The sequence below is a fragment of the Nicotiana tabacum genome, chromosome 7, assembly GCF_000715075.1.
Source record: "Nicotiana tabacum cultivar K326 chromosome 7, ASM71507v2, whole genome shotgun sequence".
In the NCBI taxonomy this organism is placed as follows: Eukaryota; Viridiplantae; Streptophyta; class Magnoliopsida; order Solanales; family Solanaceae; genus Nicotiana; species Nicotiana tabacum.
The window spans coordinates 63113717-63134283 of NC_134086.1; the positions used below are offsets into that span (position 1 = coordinate 63113717).

General features: G+C 38.9%; 1 protein-coding gene across 1 annotated transcript; it reads left to right on the top strand.

Moving 5' to 3' along the window:
* Positions 1-919: 919 nt before the first annotated feature.
* LOC142162115 (uncharacterized) lies at positions 920-16033 on the top strand. Its single transcript, XM_075218426.1, has 2 exons — positions 920-1887; positions 15853-16033. The coding sequence occupies exons 1-2, from the start codon at positions 920-922 to the stop codon at positions 16031-16033; spliced, it is 1149 nt and encodes a 382-aa protein (XP_075074527.1).
* The last annotated feature ends 4534 nt before the right edge of the window (positions 16034-20567 follow it).

The window sequence follows — 20567 nt, forward strand, 5'->3', positions numbered from 1 at the left end:
TTAACAGCATTCACAGTACCACAAGGATTTTATGAATGGAATGTATTACCATTTGGATATAAAAATGCACCAGGTAGATATCAACATTTTATGGATAACTACTTTAACCAATTAGAAAATTGTATAATATATATAGATGATATACTGTTATATTCTAGAATAGAGAACGAACATATAAAACTACTAGAAAAATTCATACACATTGTAGAAATATCAGGAATAAGTTTAAGTAAAAAGAAAGCAGAAGCAATGAAAAATCAAATAGAATTTTTAGGTATACAAATAGACAAAAACGGAATAAAAATGCAAACCCATATAGTACAAAAAATAATTAACTTAAATGAAACACTTGATACAAAAAAGAAGTTACAATCATTTTTAGGATTGGTTAACCAAGTAAGAGAATGTATTCCTAAATTAGCAGAAAACTTAAAACCATTATAGAGAAAATTAAAAAAGGATATAGAATATCATTTTGACGAAAAGGATAAAATACATATACAGAAGATAAAAAATATGTGTAAACAATTACCAAAACTATATTTTCCAGATGAAAAGAAACAATTTACATATATTGTAGAAACTGATTCTAGTGATCACAGCTACGGAGGAGTTCTAAAATATAAATACGATAATGAAAAAATTGAACACCATTGTAGATATTATTCCGGATCATACACGGAACCACAATTAAAATGGAAAATAAATAGGAAAGAACTATTTGGATTATATAAATGTTTGTTAGCATTTGAGCCATATATTGTTTATAACAAGTTTATTGTAAGAACAGATAATACACAAGTAAAATGGTGGATAACACGGAAAGTACAAGATTCAGTAACTACAAAGGAAATAAGAAGACTTGTATTGAATATTCAAAATTTTACATTTACAATTGAAGTAATACGAACTGGCAAGAATGTTATTGCAGATTACTTATCAAGACAAAAGTACTCAAACTGATGAGAATCAAGAATCGAAAGATATATTTGCAATCCTTACTACCCTATCATTACAGATGGATAGTATGGGCAAAAGATTACAACAGCTAAAAAGTCAGCAGCATGACTATAAAAATGCGGAGCTAAGTCGATCGGAAGACTTAAAAATTCCAGAATTAGAAGGAGACGTTGGGAAACTCCAAAAACCCCATGACAAAGTTTGTTTACCTACAGCTGCAGGCACAAGCAAACAGGTGAATAAGAAGCTACATACCAATGTAAATTTAAACAACGTATTTGATAAGCCATTTACATCAAAAAAGCCAAAAGAAACAATAGCTATAACCCCACAAACTACAACTTATGCTAATAGCCTACACCACAACAAAAAGGTATATAACCATATTACTCAAACATATATTGAGAATATATATAAAATTCAGACATTTCTAAACCTAAACCCCAGATCAACTACTACTACAGATCCAACACAAGATTATATAACCCAAAAACTACAGGGATATAATAGGCTAATAGCCCAACCAAAAACAAAAGCCAACCTAGTAAAGACATGTTACAACTACGGACTACTCAGCACCGTATATACCCACGACGGAGAAGAAATAATTGGAATACCAGAGCTATACAAAGCATTTGTCACTTTCAAAAGAATTACAAAAGGCAACCTATTCTTCATCAAATTCTATACAGCACCAGCTGAAATACTATATGATGAAATAAAACCCATTATACAGGTGATAAAGATAGGACTAACACGAGATATGATAATACCGGAAGAAATAGAGAAACAACCGGAGATACAGAAAATGGAGATACCAAGTTTCTATGCCAACAAAAGAATAATTGGTATAGCAGCTATTATTCAAGAACTAGCTAACAATTATCTACAAGGAAATGCTATCTGGAGCTATTATTCCAGAGACCAGTTAATGATATATGCCAACTCAAACGAACTACGACAAGGAGATATGGATGAAGTCCAGAAATGGATTTTATCATTATTAAAGCCAGAAATGCAACCAACTACCAGAGCATTGAAAAAAGAATTTATTTCAAACGAGTTATTGACAAGATACTGCAAACTAGTGGGACACAAATATCCAGACCACATATGTTCAAAGTGCAACGGAGATGATAACTATGTACCAGAAGTCCAACTAGAATGAAGGTATCAACAGGAAGACAAATGAAGGAAACAGCTATTGAAAACAAATAATGTAAAGGGTCGAGTCATGTAAAAAAGTCGTAAAGTAAAAGTCATAATCATGAAAAGTAAAGGTCGTTCATGAATAGTAAGAGTCATGTAAAAAAGTCATAAAGTAAATAGTAAGACTCATAATAATGAACATTAAAGGTCGTTCAAAATCAACCATATTGAGCAAAAATAGATCAGTCCTAGTCTCACAACCTCCAATAGTAACCACACACGACTGATATACACAATCTACCATAATAGAATCCCCCACCAGTGTAGATATATGAACAAACATAACTAAGGAATCATAAGGCATATCCAAATAATGGGAAAAATAGGATGACACATATGAATAAGTGGAACCAGGGTCAAATAACACGGAAGCATCCTGGTGGCACATTGAAACAATACATGTGATCACTATGTCGAAAGAAACTACCTCTGGCCTGGCTGGAAATGCATAGGAATGGGCATGTCCCCTACCTAATCTACCTCCTCCTCTAGAGCGACCTCGAACCATCTGAGCCACACCCCTAGCTAGTTGGGCGTGTGGTGTAGTTGTTGGTGCAGATATCATAGGCTCCAAGCTCTATTGTGGAACCTACTAAGAAGTCTGGGGCAATCCCTCTAGAGATGACTCAAGTCCTCGCACTCAAAGCAACCCCTCCTCTAATGAAGTTGCTGACCCTAATAATACAAATAACTACCTGTAGAACCTTGTGCAAAAAAGGCATGGTAAAAACTTTGTGTCGTAGTGCACTAAATGATGATTAAACTGGTTGAGCACTGTAGGAATTGTGGCTAACTGAAGGACCACGAGGAACATGACAAGAGCGGGACTAGAAGGACGACCTTTGCAATAATGTGACTGGCCTCTAGATGAGGCAGTACTAAGACCACCTAAACAACGAGGCCTCTTAGCCTCTTGCTCCTCATGCTCAAGCCTGCGAACCTACTCTAAAGTCTAGCAATCTCTAGCACCTGGTTAAACCTAGAATCTGTCTCAACCTTTTTAGCCAAATTGTAAATTAAACCATAGTTGAGGACATCAAAGTGTTACAGCTCACACCTAAATAAATCTTGGTAAGTATGGCTTCTAGCGTGGCCAATTAGTTGGCAACACATTTGAGGCTAGAATGAGGCTACACATTTCAGTAAGCTTCTGACAAATGTCTTACCAAGCAATGTGGCTGGGGCGAGGCGAGGCAACCCATTTTGCATGTAGACCCGATGGAGTTTCCTATGCTTGGAATACACATAAAACGGTAGTCAGGCTTATTCTCTTTCATTTTTCATAAGTACCATGCACTATACCTCACAAAAATGTTCTCACCTCTTCTTTGAAGTTCTAGAATAGACTAAACTGAATCAAAAGTTAATTCAATTAGGATTTAGCTTGAAGAAACACTTGAATCACTATTGTAGTATCTATCATCCGTTGGTATTGACTCTGAAGATTTGATTAAGGAAAATTAATAACTATAGAAGTGTAGTTAGTTCTTCAACAAAGGTATGTAGGGCGACATTCTTTTCTTGGCATGAGTTAGTGTAAGTTCCTCTTTACACTAACCGGATGAACTGGTAATACCCCAATGTCTGATGACCTTGAGCTAGCTACTCTAGATTACATGCAGTGGTAGAGTGGGCAACTCCCCTATCCTGTGAGGCAGCTGGTGCAACTAGGATCATAACCGCCTGAGCCAAACTCATGCACATAGTCAAAATCTGAGCCAAAACTTCTGGAAGACCAAGAATAACAATAGGTACAACCGGTGTTTGGGCTGGTCCCACCGGCTCAACAGTATTCAGCATATGCTCCTCTACTAGAGTGATTGGTGGTTACGTAGGTGATGCCCTAGCTACAGTGCAAGTCCCACCTCTGCCTGTACCATAGTCCTGGCCTTTTGTGGCCCTAACTGGTGGTACTAGCTCGTCTGCCTTATTCGACTTGCCCATGTTCTTACCATTTGTGAGAGAATAGAAGAGTCGAGGTTCAAACTTCGGAAATAACAAATTCGCACGACAAGAATGCAAAAAAGTAATGTTTTTCTAGAAGTTCGGTAGCCTCTCAAAGATAAGCACAGACGTCTCTGTATCGATCTGTAAGACTCTACTAAACTTGCTCATGACTCACAATACCTATAAACCTAGGGTTCTGAATACCAACTTGTCATGGCCCAAAACCACGAATTAGGCATGATAGCGTCTAACGCACTTTCTAGGAAAGCAGAACATGACAAGACGAAACAAAATAATAGAATTTAACAAAATAATACAAGTTTAAACAAGCAACAATAAGGATCGGGATAGAGCTCTACCTCATCTCTCTAACAACTCTACAAGCAACTCCGCTACTAGTAACTAGGTAAAACACCTGGATTTGCACAATTAAGTTTAGAATATAATGTGAGTACAACTGATCCCATGTACTCAGCAAGTATAATAACAAACCTCGACGAGGTAATAGAGGCAAGAATTATAAATGATACTCTCTATATCGTAAGTAGTTCATAAATTCAACCAGTACAGAACAATAATGCGATCAAGTCATAAGGCACAAAAAGAAGCATCTTGGTGTAAAATATTTCTCAAGTACTCTGCTGAGTCAATGATCTGACATATATAGACGATATACAATTAAATCTGGAAATAATCAAGGAAATTGCAAGTAAAGATGAAATGCAATAACCAAACAATATTGGCTAGTTTTACCTCAGAATTTCCTTACCGTACCAACACTAATCAATTTTTCCTCAAGTCTGCATGTACATCATCAAGAAGGCAAATAAGAGGGACACCCTAGGGTGATAGATTCATATGCACACACTGTATGAACAACTCACGTGCTAATAATAGCAAGCGCACGAACAACTTACGTGCTTCCTGGACAACTTACTTGCTAATAATATGTATATCTAGATCAGCACGAACAACTCACATATTGCACGTGCAACTTACGAGCAAATAATACCAATCGTACGGACAACTTATGTGTCAATAATCACAATTCGCCTGTCATGGTCACAGGCTACAAGTCCGTATCATATCACATAGAAAATAAATATACAAGAATACATGTACATGATCAATGAATATCATGTTTCATACCCCCCTGGACTGATTTATATGAAATGTTAGGGTGTAGGCATGTGCAATGTGTGCTATCACAGCTCAATCAAACAATTTCATCGCAAAATAGAAGTTTATCAGGTTCAATCAGCAGAATAACTTCAACGTAACGTCAAATGTGTTACAAATAGCTCATAGAGGGGGTACAAATAGAAGCAAGACCACATCATAAATCTTAACAATCATATCAATATATATCATAGCCTAAGCACTACCCCGAGCATGAATAGTACCATGGTTCACGCATATGGGCTCAACCCCATACATATGCACCACTCATAGCACATAAGAATCATAAATAATTCAGGCAACTAGTGCCTCAACCAAGTTTGGGTAAGACACTTAACTCAAGCAAGCCAAATCAATCCTCTAACAAGCCCTTCCCGCGTGTATCAACCTCCGGACGGCTCAAAGCTTGTTAAAACAACTTCATATAATCAATAAAAGCTTTAGGAACCTATTCAAATTGATAAAGCTAAGATATTTAACTAAAATAAAAAAGTCAGTCCCCGGCCTACACCCCTGAACCCGACCAAATTCACAAATTCCGAACACCCATTTAAATACAACTCCAACGATACCAATTTCATCCAATACCAAACACAAATCAACCCTCAAATCATCAAATCTAACTCTCCAATAACATAGTCCGAAAATCCCTAAATCCCACCTTACGTTCATGACAATTAGATGTAATAATCCATGGGTATTCAATAGCTAATACCAAAAGTGAGTAAGGATCACTTACCTCTTCAATTATGAAGAAAACCACTCCAAAAATCGTCCTAGTCCGAGCTCGCAATTCAAAACAATGTGAAAAACACTATAACCCTTGATTGTTAAGCCTGCTAAGAAAACTCGCACCTGCGGTCACTAATCGCTTCTGTCACGCCCCAAAAATCGAGGGGCGCGACCGGCGCTCGACCGGGTAGGCCCCAGCAAAGCGGACCAGGGTGCCTTTCCTATTCCACGCGATACCCTACGTTTCCATTACCCATTAACCAAGTGAAATAGCCATTTATAAATTTAAACACATTCTTACGAGATTTACATAACATACATAGTTACTTAGCGTGGTTTACAAGTTATACTGCCCAAAATACATAAGTACATAACCCACATTTCCTGTCTACGGAGCCTCTAAATACAACTGAAGAATAATACAAAAATGTCGGCAACAAGGCTCTGGCTATACCTTACACAAATACCAAAATAAGACTCTGGGAAGAAAAGCGGCATGGGCCACGCAGGGCCCCGAGACAAAAGGGTCTTACCAATACAGCTGACAGAAAGTGGAGGAGGTGCTACTGCCGGTGGACAGGAGTACCTGCTTTAGAACCACCTACAATCATAACACGAATGTAGCGCCCCCGGCAAAAGGGACGTCATTATATTTGAATTGTACTGTTATGTATAAACAAACTTCATCCCAAGTAAAATCAAATAACACACAAGTAACAGACATCAATAGAATCAACGATCAAATGCACGTGAAAGAAACCATCAAAGCCAAACAAGTTTCACAATCTCTCCTTTTGCCCTTCAACATTATCACATCAATGATTTCACAATTTTCTCATATTTTCATTTCAATAGTGATTTCGATCACTTTCCACCCTTATTACCTTGGCCACTCTTATTACCTCGGCACCCTTATCACCACAACCCACACTTTATAACTTCGTGTTGCGGCGCGCAACCCAATCCTACCGGACAATTACATTTCACACAACAATAGTAGTTCACAGTTCAATCACATGGCTTCTGGCCATCCAGAATATCATTTGACAATAATAACAATTCACAAGAATTTGCATAAACATCAATACCAATTCCATCATATACAATAACCCGTATACAATTCAAGTCACAACGATAATTGCCCACAACAAGTCACCGATGATATTACCATCGTTGTTTCAATTGCATCAATTACGATTTCTTTTCTATCATTTGTTACACAGATCTTACCACATAACCATATTCACACACACACACACACTTGGTTTGTTTCCATTTATTTACGCCACTATACACATTCCCACATTTGGACACATTAAGATTCTTTCATTTGTTAACACATACTTCCATGTCGACATCCTCAAGCATTTACAAACTTTGCACATAATAAGATAGGCACATCAAATCACTTCTCACAATAACATATAACTTGGTGGTATGGAAATCAACTAAGTCAATCAATTCACATATTTTCATAAAAGGTACACATACCGTATGCTCGTCATAACAAGGGGATTCTTCAAGAGTTAAAGTTAGCCATACATACCTCGTTTAAGCTTTACTTAAGTTACTACAACGTTCCAGAAATTCTAGCAATTCTAATCTAGTTTGAGACATAAAAAATTTGGAACACAAATTAGAAAGGTATTCATGGTTTCAGCTCATTTGAGCATTTTATCAAATACTAGTTGAGCATCTTAATCTCAAATCTCTTTTTCAAGGTTTTCCTTCATTCCTCAACCAAATCTTTACTTATTTATGTTAAACAATCTTCCAATAAACCTAAGTTGTACATGCATGTATACACAATACTAATACGCCCAAGAATCATACCTCAATAACCCATCTTATACTCCAAAGTCGAAATTAAAACCTAGGGTATAGAATCTTACCACTTAGATGAAGAACTTGTGATTGGGTTCTTTGATTTTTGAAGATTGATGCAAGATTTGGATGATTTAAATGATGGGTTCCTTCTTCTCTCTCTAAAATGCTCTCACCTCTCTCTAAAATGAGTAGATAATGACCCCAAATGAATCCCCAAAGGCTATATATTAAAATGGGGTCGGGTTATAAAAATTAGAAAATTAACCCTCTGATGTCAAGTATGCGATCGCAGAATGGGTATGCGGGCCGCAGATTCGTCGCAGAACTCGTTGCCCAGAACTGGGCTGTTCTGCTTCATTCTGCGACCATTCTGCGATCGCCAAATGGTTTTGCGGTCCACAGAGTGAAATCTGCGATGGCAGATTTCACCGCAGAATAGCATTTTTCCAGCTTTTGGTAATGTGATCATAACTTTGTGTAGGAATGTCCAAATGATGAACGATTTGAAGCGTTGGAAACTAAACTCGAAGAGCTTTCATATGATAGGTTGTTCATAACATAAAACCTTATATATACTTATATATGCTCGTTCAAAGTGGGGGCTTGTGCGAACTCATTTGAAATCTTAGCCTATTATGAACCTTTCCAATTTTCCTTAGACTTGGGCCTTTCCTTGGACCCCAAATTACTTACCATAAGACTTGTACACATATTTACCAAATCCAATTGATACCCACCATGTTAATAACGAATAAAATAGTTTAATAAGCCTACATGGCGTCACGAAATCCTAGGTTGCTTAGCGAAATTTTCCGGGGCCTTACATTATCCCCCCCTTAGGATCATTCGTCCTCGAATGATAATTGGAGTCAATCCGCAATTACTTAGTAACTTATCTCCTTTTTCACACATCTTTAACTCCCAAATTTTTCAGAAATTTTGGCAGAGTTTCCCTTGTAACTAGGACTATCCACCTGTGAGAGGGCCCTAGAAACACACCTCAACAACATATATGTGATCAAATGACGCAACAAAACATAAAATAACACCAACTGTAGTCCCATAATGAACGAGGGGTACTTCTTTTTCATTTATTCCTTAGCTTCCCAAGTGGTTTCCTCAACCTGTTGGTTTCTCCATAACACTTTCACAGAGGCAATTTATTCATTTCTCAACTTTCGGACTTGCCTATCAAGAACGACAATTGGGATTTCTTCATATAACATCTCTTTGACGAACATTCGAATAGGACTTTTGACGGTTCTGAGCAGTTTTCAACTACTCCTTAATAATCTTAACCTTCTCCCTATCCTGATGCACAAGGTCTGGCCCTATCAATTCAGCTTCTCCAACCTCGAACCGCCTAATAGGAGATCTACATCTCCTACCATATAATGCTCAAAATAATGCCATCTGAATACTAGCATGAAAGTTGTTATTATAAGCAAACTCTATGAGGGGTAAATATTCATCCCAGCTACCTTTGAATTCAAGAACACAAGTACGCAACATATCCTCAAGCGTCTGAATGGTTCGCTCTGCTTGCCCATTAGTTTGTAGATAAAAGGCTATACTAAGATTTACTTGAGTACCCAAACCTTGCTAAAATTTCTTCCAAATGTTTGTCGTGAATTGAGCCCCTCGATCTGAAATGATTGAGACTGGAGTGCCATGCAACTTGACTATTTCTTTGATATAAAGTTAAGCATACTGCTCCGCCGCAAGCGACGACTCAGCCTTATTTTGCACAATTTCCCTACCTTCACCAGACTTGGCAAGACAAACTTTCAAACTAGCCACTGGTGAACCTCCATGGCCAATTACATTTGACATATCTCCAAGTGAGCTAAACTATCCATAGATTTTTGGCTAAGAGCATCCGCCACAACATTGGCCTTTTTCGGGTGATAGAGAATCTCAATATCATAGTCCTTGGGTAATCTGAGACATCATCTCTATCTCAGATTAAACTCCTTTTGTTTAAAAAAATATATTGAAGGCTCTTGTGGTTCATAAATACAACAACATAGACCCCATACGCATAGTGTCGTCAAATCTTTATACAAAAACTACCGCCGTAAGTTTTAAGTCATGTGTCGAATAGTTCTTTTCATGATTCTTGGGTTGCCTTGAAGCATAAGCAATCACCTGGTCATGTTGCATCAATAGTGGACCATCTATGTCCCATTTCTCTGACATATGACCTCATAGGATTTGAGCTCTTCAATAATTTCCTTGATATGGTTACAATCGTTTGTGAATATATGCAACTTGCTATTCTAAATTCTCAATAAAAGACATTACTGGATGATTTTTCTTATAGGACCTTTTATTTCAAAGAAATCATATCTTCTAGACTTCGGACACACTTTCACATCATCAACATGCACGACATTGCAACAAATGTAATGTAACATTGTTCTCAGACCTTTCTTGGTCAACCTCTTTCCCCCTTACGTGACTTATAAAATTTAAGAAACCACTCTACTTCCCTTGTGAATATTCTCACGATCTCTCTTTATTGTTCAACACTTCCCAAAACACATATCATCACCCTTTATTTGTATACAATTTCGGAAGAGTCAATGGCCCGAGAAGGGCATTTTCTGAAACTTGAGATCTTCCTCAATTCTTCAACAACGACTTTAGATTTTACTCTTAAGTGTAAGACTTAGTCCACCTGATTCTATCCTCGATGAGTAACTCACCTCATTCCCCGTATTGTAGCAACCAATAGAGTTTCCTGATATTGCGGTTTAAGAGTTACCATGTTAAACATGTCTGGTCCGTAACAAGTGTTCATCCTCTTTCAATCTATTTTGAACCTTTCATTTGCCCTTTGATAGATTGTGTTGTCTTTCCATTTTTGATCGCCCTTTGGCCTGGACAATATGTTGGTACCATCTTTTCTTTCTAATTGGAACATTCATCCTCATTCTATTTTGCTCAGAGTGCATAATTGATAGCCTTATTGTGCCCCGTACTTGTCCACCTCCCGTGAACTTGTAATATTATTGTGGCTAGTTTAGTGAGTTTATCATACCTCAATTTCACCTCCAGTAGCCTAACTTTCAATTGTATGTAGACATGAACTGTCTCTAGCTTCTTTAGTTACCATTCAATTTCACCTAAGTCGGTAGCATTACAGTTAGTCCTTTATACCTTCTATTAACACGTGTGCTCCAGGCGAGTCCACCACTCTGATATGAACTATTTTGCTATAACCATAGACATCTCAATTTATAGATTTTCTTTACATTTCTTCTCGCCTCATAATTCCTAGCAAGTGAATAGCCATGCACTCTTCCACATGTTACGTGGTCTTTTCCCTTAGTTATTTCATCCCTGCTCACCTCTTATCTCTTGTTAGGATATCCGTTGGAAAGTGTGCTCATCCGCATATCACTTAACGCTTCTTTGCTTATAAGATTCTTTAGAGGCTCTCCATCCAGCCCAAATACCGTCTTGGGTTATTATAGCATCACATTTATTTCTCCCACTAGTTCCACCTTTCTTAACGCCTTGGTACTTTGGTTAAATCACAGATCTATGACTAACCCGTTCTAAAATCCCGCAACCTTCCACGTTTTACCTATAGTACTTCGTTAGGTTCCATTGTTCTTGACCCTCTAACAAGTATAAGATCCCGTTACAAACGTACTCTTAGTCTCTAGGATAGTTGACCTTAACATTCACATTGCCTTTTATGAAGAATTTACCTTCCTTAACCATCCACCTTCTTGGGGGTACTAGAGGTCTAGCATTAGCATATCCTTTCAGATAATCACGTCATCCATTATCACTTTTCTAGACTATGCATGTCTTCAACAAAATATTCAAACATCATATCTACATGATCTTACTCTTGTTTCATTGTATTTAAGTGGCCTTACTATGGCCTTTCCTCCCCCACTTAGGGCGAATGTCCCGGATTTTGACACAAGTCTTGAATTTAGCAACTTTAGGGACATATGTCTCATATCTCTATCCCTCATATATATGCTCGACTATTAGGGAAATTTAAGTCACCATGGTATTAACCTCATAAGTTTTCTACTCTTATTCGGCCACACGGGCTTGGGATTCCAATTCCCCATATCAATATCCTTTAGGAGTGTAACATCACTTTGTACACTTCTGGAGTTTTATGAAGTTCGTAGTATAGGGGTCTTCTCATCGTGGGTTTAATTGACTCTAATTTCATAACTTCTTGTCTCCTATGAGATACATGCACTCTCATCATTAATCTCCTGGTCATGTCTCCCATATATCACGTGCTTATATAACCAATTTTATTTCACACCTTAGGATCATTTACATACTTTTCACACTACCCACATGTGCTATTCAAGCTTACATATCACTTATCAATTCAATGTTTCTTTGGAGGTCACAATCATTTTTAACACTTTCTCGAATAAAGTATGCTTCTGGTACTATGTACATACCTCATATATTCGTACAATTTGTTCAACATGATACATGTGCCATCTCCTTAATATTCAGGCCTTTGCTCATTGGTCATTCCATATGACAACATTACTTGAAATAGGCGAAAGAGCGTTTAAACTTACCTTGAATCTCAACGCACAAGTTAGAAGACAATCTTGTAGTCAAGCTTTGTTGCACGATCTGGAGTTTTGAAGAAGGGTAACATTCCAAAATGACCATGTAGCCTCTAACTTATAGATGTGGTCAACAACACACTGATAAGAAGGACTCTAGAAGACACGGCTCCGAGACATCCTAGGACACTTTAAAACCTTATGCTCTGATATCAAGTTTGCCACGACCCAAAAACCGAGGGGCGCGACCGACGCTCGACCGGGTAGCCCCCATCCAAGAGGACCTGGGTGCCTTTCCTATTCCACGTGATACCCTGTGTTTCCATTACCTATTAACCAAGTGAAATAGCCATTTATAAATTTATACACATTCTTACGAGATTTACATAACATACATAGTTACTTAGCGTGGTTTACAAGTTATACTACCCAAAATACATAAGTACATAACCCACATTTCCTATCTACGGAGCCTCTAAATACAACTGAAGAATAATACGAAAATACCGGCAACAAGGCTCTGGCTATACCTTACACAAATACCAAAATAAGACTCCAGGAAGAAAAGTGGCATGGGCCACGCAGGTCCCCGAGAGGAAAGGGGCTCACCTATACAGATGACGAAAAGTGGAGGAGGTGCTACTGCCAGTGGACTAGAGTACCTGCTTTAGAACCACCTACAATTATAACACGAATGTAGCGCCCCCAGCAAAAGGGACGTCAATACATTTGAATTGTATTGGTATGTATAAACAAACTTCACCCCAAGTAAAATCAAATAACACACAAGTAATAGACATCAATAGAATCAACGATCAAATGCACGTGAAAGAAACCATCAAAGCCAAACAAGTTTCACAATCTCTCCTTTTCCCTTCAACATTATCACATCAATGATTTCGCAATTTTCTCATATTTTCATTTCAATAATGATTTCGATCACTTTCCACCCTTATTACCTCGGTCACCCTTATTACCTGGGCCACCCTTATCACCACAACCCACACCTTATAACTTCGTGTTGCAACGCGCAACCCGATCCCACCGGACAATTACAATTCACACAACAACAGTAGTTCACAGTTCAATCACATGGCTTCAGGCCATCCAAAATATCATTTCACAACAATAACAATTTACAAGAATTTTCATAAACATCAATACCAATTCAATCATATACAATAACCCGTATACAATTCAAGACACAACGATAATTGCCCACAACAAGTCACCGATGATATTACCACCGTTGTTTCAAATGCATCAATTACGATTTCATTTCTATCATTTGTTACACAGCTCTTACCACATAACCATATTCACACACACACACTTGGTTTGTTTCCATTTATTTACGCCACTATACACATTCCCACGTTTGGACACATTAAGATTCTTTCATCCATTAACACATACTTCCATGTCGATATCCTCAATCATTTACAAACTTTGCACATAATAAGATAGGCACATCAAATCACTTCTCACAATCGCATATAACTTTGTGGTATGGAAATCAACTAAGTCAATCAATTCACATATTTTCATAAAAGGTACACATACCGTATGCTCGTCATAACAAGGGGATTATACAAGATTTAAAGTTAGCCATACATACCTCGTTCAAGATTGGGTGCTTGATTTATGTCTTGATGTGTTGTATGGTCTCGATTTATGTGCCTATTGAGGGTTCTTTCATGTTGTTCCTTTATGGAATGCGGTAGATTCTTATGTCTTGTTGACGAGTTCAGACTCGGGAAGATTAAGTTATTGCATAGTGGTTGTGGTCTTGGTAGCGCATAGAGAGATGCCAGTTTGAGTCTAAGCAGGTGGATTATCACCTACGGTGTAGTCTACAAATGTTTGATCTTTATGATGTTTCAGTGAAGTTCTTCCTACTAGTTGATTATACTTGTTGCAACCTGAATTTGGATCACTTGGAGTAGTTGGCTTGACTGTCATGAGGGTGTATGTGGGTGTTGAGGATGATTTGATGTATTTTATGATTTGTGCTACATGCGTTTGTGAATGATTTAGTTGAATTATAGTGTGAAATCATGGCTATGGTGGACTAAATAAGAACGATGTTATTGTTGAATGTGTTCTATGGCTTTGAGCCAAGTGAGGGAGGCCGCTATCGACGATCAGATTGTTTGGAAATCTGTTGTATTAGTTTCAGTCTGAGGCATAATTTAGAATTAGTTATGAATTACGGAGGTTGGCTTTGAGGATGGTTTGAGTAAGAAAAATTATTGGTGCATGTTGTATTACTCTTTGCGGATATATAGAAATCTTGGGTTGATTCGGTTGTGTTATTCGAGGTGGAGATAGAGAGCATGTAGTAGGGATTCACTCAGTTACTTATAGATGCGGGTTACATCTTAGGGTATTTGTATGCTAATGGAGCACAAGTCATTTATCACATTTTGATTGTATATTAGAGACTAGAGCAAAGTGGATGACTCTCGAGAAAGTTCTAGTGAGTTCACGATTCATAGGTGGTATTTGAGAAATTTCAAGAATTGTAAAGGGATAAGATATGAGATTTGCATTGCATGGTGTCGGGACTCACGGTATTTCAGTATCATTATTAGATTCTACATTTCAGTATCGGAGAGGTTATGGAAAATAACTTCAAATCCACGTAAGATCTCTTCTGGGTGGGTATCTTGGGTGCAGTATTTTTTGGGTACTTACGAGGGACTACAGTGTCTTATGGGCTTTAGGACGACATGGTTTCATGCTAGGATCTCTTATAGTGATCTTTGGGTAAGGATCATAATGCTCTTGCAAGGAGAAGTGTTAACTTGAAGGTAATTTGGAAGAAATTTAGAGCAATAGGTCAGCTTGATAGTGGTTTAGATCAGCAGGGTAAAGGAAATGATCGGTTCTTTTGGTTCTCCTGGTGTGGTATGGTTTTACCAGTATTTTGTGAAAACTCTTGGGTTGAGCAACCTGTGTGACTTGATTGAGTTAAACGGACTCGACTCTGATAGCTTGGTCTTATGATAATGGGTTTCGAATTGTTCTTCATGCTTTTTACCACGGTTTAAGATAGATATTTTCTAACGGCATGATGAGTATGTTGTGTATTGTGATTTTCTCCTGGATGGGATTAAGTGGAAGGTTTCTGGCTAATTGAGTATGTATCCTGCCAGTGACTTAGAGTTGATAATGGGATTCTCGTGATTTCATTTGATGGTATGTTAGAGGTGGTTTGAGATTTACATATGCAAGTTTGCGGTTCAATTTCGATAGGAAGATCATGAGTTTTAGATAGTATGGGCAGTTTCAGATGTTTAGAAGAATGCTAGCACTATTTTTATATCACTTGAGAAGAATATGTACTTCATAAAGGCACACTGTATTTCGACTTGTGGATGCTTTATTGGTATTACAGTAATCGCCTAGTTGATCGATTACTGATGTTCAGGTTTTTCTATGTGGCACAAAAGGATTATGGAAGTATTTCTCATGAGATGATTGTGCTTGAGAGATATGTTATGCATTCGAGTGGTGGAATAGGGATCAGATATGGTGGATTCATGTATCCTAGGGGTTTGGAGACTACGAGAGTTCTCAGAGGCATATTGTTCCTGGGTTGTGGACTGTGAAGGTATGGCCAAAGTTAGACAGCTAATGATATGTGTTATGGTTAGGTTATTGTGGACTTTTGAAGGGTTATTTATCTATTTGTGAATGACCGAGTTGATTTGGGGGCTATACGCAGGACTAATATGGATGTGTATTCTACACAAAGTTGGATTTGTTGAATCAACATTGCTATTGTCAAAGGATGTTTCATTCGGTTAGGTTTGAGCTTGCTCGTGTCTTGATATGTGTTACTCTTCTAGGTTGTGATGGGTTGTAATCTGTTGGGTATTTGCACACATGATGCGTTTCGTTGGGGTTTTGGAAATTTGAATGAGATGGTTCTTGGGGTATTGAATGGTTGATAGCACCTTGGTTTTAGTGTTTCCTGTTTATGGTGTATTGCACTGCCCATTTCTTCATGTTTATGGTCATGCACCTGGTGTTTTTATTGTTGATTTGCGTATGGCAGTTGATTTTGAGCAATATGGTTTGAGGTATTTCATATTGACCAGTATTTGGATGGGTCACGCATTCCAGTGGAGTTATAATGGGATATGATCCTTCGTGTTAGATTCATGTGTCTTGGTTCTGCTTTGTGTGATTGGTTCATAACATTGTTCTTGTGGTGGTATCTATTGAGCTCGTGGGACGATTCTCACATTTGATTCTCTTTCCATTTTTGGGTACATTTGAGTTGTTGCATGTTTTGTGCATGGATTACACGGTATGTGGCTATATATGGTATTGGCATGGCATGTCGTTTGAATAGCTTGTACTGTATGAGGTTAGGTTATTGGTCCTGGAATGAATGATATCGGATTTGATTAAGGTATGTTTGGAAGAATAATATAATTAATCAGCTTAGAATTTGGCTATAGTTCTTGTCGAACGAGAGAACTCCATGACTTGTTGATCTTATGGGTGTTTATGAGTGTTTACCATGAAAATGGTAACAACAATTAAATTTGTAAATAGGATTCTAAAAATACGTGATCTATTCCCGAGCTAGTCGTTAGAGCAGTTGATGCTAATAATATGAAGTTTAACGATGAAATGCAAGATAGAACGAGATAGTAATCGAACCAAAGGGCCTGCTGCCCGGGTGTAGGTCTGGTCGAGGGGGGACCTCGGGGTCGACGTCGACGTCGAGCTTGGGCTATTGGGGATAGTGGGGAATGGAATAATAGTTGGATATATAGTTAAACAAGGCTATTTATGGCCAATATTAAGCTATATAATGAAGAACAAGTAAGAGAACGATGCATATAAGGATGGCCTCGAGCCAGTGAGGACAAACAAGCTAGAAAGAAAAGAGAGAGAGATAGAGATAGTATTGTACTTGTGGAGGAAAATGGAGCAACATCAGCCGAGCCTACAAAGTAATTGTGATCCCCTTTATATAGGAAGGGAACCCGTTATGGTACAAAATGTATTAGCCGTAAAGTTATGGAGATAGGATGCCTACACATGACATGTTGAAAATAGGCCCCGGATAGACCAACCAAGTCAGGTTAAGCCGCGTGCCTTGGGAACTCCCTTCTCGCCTATCATAGCTTGTTGTATTTGTCAGAATACGATATCCTTCGGACCGACATGTATCAAACCTTGAGGATGAGTCTCGACCTTGGCTTCGAGCTTCGAAGGGCATGACCACAAGATGGTTCTATGGAGGGGGAATCAGGCCCCAATATTCGCCGTATACAGATAGTTTCCGTGTTTCATAGAGTGAAGACGACGAGAAACAATAAGAAATGGTTCTGAACCCTTGCTTCCTCTGGTGCCCTTGCGAACTAATACAAGGTATTAAGGCGCATTACCTACACTGTTCCTGCGGATTTTAGCATTGACTACGGTGGTTGGCTTCCTTCTATATACCCATGATGCTTTTATAAATACTCGTCTCTTCCTTTCTAGATTCCATCTTGTGTTCAAAACCCTTAGTGAGGTCTGTTTCCCTTCGTTCTCACTCTTTCCCAGGTCTGCAACCCCTTTTTTCTTCTTTCCTCGAATTTCTCCTAGGATGACAAATATTTCCACTTCTTCTTCCTATGAGGCTGCGGGCTCATCTTCTTCGCTTTTCTCTTGAGGCAAAATGTCCACTCCCCCTCCCCCGTGCCGAGGATTGCATTCCAGGACCCTTTGTGATGACCTCTGATTTTAGGGTCGAGAGATCCTCCTCGAAGTCAGGGCACCGCGAGCCTGTAACTCGATATATTAGCTCTATAATGGACATCAAAAGAGTGAAGGCAGATTGCTATTGGGGAGATACTATGCTCATGGAAATTCCCGCTCGGGAGGAGGATATTACGGCTCATAAAGCAGGATTTTTGGGTGTGTACACCTACATATTCTCTTTGGGGCCGGTGGGGCCTTCCTCACCCCTGATCGACCCCATGATTCTCGACTTCTGCCAGAGTTACCAGGTACCACTAGGTCAAGTCCCCCATTCATTTTGGCGCATGGTTTATATGATCATGCATTATTCGAGCATGATAGAGGGAATGCCCTTCACCCTGAACCATTTGATCCGGATGTATAGCCCGCATCTGCTTCGCGGATGCTTAGTCAAGCTTTGATGTCAAGCCTCAAGGTTCCTTTTTGCCCCCACCGAGGAGTTTGAGGATGTTGGGTGGTTAAGACGATTCGTCCGAGTGAGGACGTCTGATCTGATTCCAGTGGAAAAAGATATTGTTCCTTGAGAAGTGGAACGCATGGCGTAAGTAGACGTGGCGCCATTACCCTTTCTTATTAAAATGCCCAGAATCACGTCAAAATCAACCATATTGAGCAAAAATAGATCAGTCCCAGTCTCACAACCTCCAATAGTAACCACACACGACTGATATACACGATCCACCATAATAGAATCCCCCACCAGTGTAGATATATGAACAAACATAACTAAGGAATCATAAGGCATATCCAAATAATGGGAAAAATAGGATGACACATATGAATAAGTGGAACCAGGGTCAAATAACACGGAAGCATCCTGGTGGCACATTGAAACAATACATGTGATCACTATGTCGAAAGAAACTACCTCTGGCCTGGCTGGAAATGCATAGGAATGGGCATGTCCCCTACCTAATCTACCTCCTCCTCTAGAGCGACCTCGAACCATCTGAGCCACACCCCTAGCTAGTTGGGCGTGTGGTGTAGTTGTTGGTGCAGATATCATAGGCTCCAAGCTCTATTGTGGAACCTACTAAGAAGTCTGGGGCAATCCCTCTAGAGATGACTCAAGTCCTCGCACTCAAAGCAACCCCTCCTCTAATGAAGTTGCTGACCCTAATAATACAAATAACTACCTGTAGAACCTTGTGCAAAAAAGGCATGGTAAAAACTTTGTGTCGTAGTGCACTAAATGATGATTAAACTGGTTGAGCACTGTAGGAATTGTGGCTAACTGAAGGACCACGAGGAACATGACAAGAGCGGGACTAGAAGGACGACCTTTGCAATAATGTGACTGGCCTCTAGATGAGGCAGTACTAAGACCACCTAAACAACGAGGCCTCTTAGCCTCTTGCTCCTCACGCTCAAGCCTGCGAAGCTACTCTAAAGTCTAGCAATCTCTAGCACCTGGTTAAACCTAGAATCTGTCTCAACCTTTTTAGCCAAATTGTAAATTAAACCATAGTTGAGGACATCAAAGTGTTACAGCTCACACCTAAATAAATCTTGGTAAGTATGGCTTCTAGCGTGGCCAATTAGTTGGCAACACATTTGAGGCTAGAATGAGGCTACACATTTCAGTAAGCTTCTGACAAATGTCTTACCAAGCAATGTGGCTGGGGCGAGGCGAGGCAACCCATTTTGCATGTAGACCCGATGGAGTTTCCTATGCTTGGAATACACATAAAACGGTAGTCAGGCTTATTCTCTTTCATTTTTCATAAGTACCATGCACTATACCTCACAAAAATGTTCTCACCTCTTCTTTGAAGTTCTAGAATAGACTAAACTGAATCAAAAGTTAATTCAATTAGGATTTAGCTTGAAGAAACACTTGAATCACTATTGTAGTATCTATCATCCGTTGGTATTGACTCTGAAGATTTGATTAAGGAAAATTAATAACTATAGAAGTGTAGTTAGTTCTTCAACAAAGGTATGTAGGGCGACATTCTTTTCTTGGCATGAGTTAGTGTAAGTTCCTCTTTACACTAACCGGATGAACTGGTAATACCCCAATGTCTGATGACCTTGAGCTAGCTACTCTAGATTACATGCAGTGGTAGAGTGGGCAACTCCCCTATCCTGTGAGGCAGCTGGTGCAACTAGGATCATAACCGCCTGAGCCAAACTCATGCACATAGTCAAAATCTGAGCCAAAACTTCTGGAAGACCAAGAATAACAATAGGTACAACCGGTGTTTGGGCTGGTCCCACCGGCTCAACAGTATTCAGCATATGCTCCTCTACTAGAGTGATTGGTGGTTACGTAGGTGATGCCCTAGCTACAGTGCAAGTCCCACCTCTGCCTGTACCATAGTCCTGGCCTTTTGTGGCCCTAACTGGTGGTACTAGCTCGTCTGCCTTATTCGACTT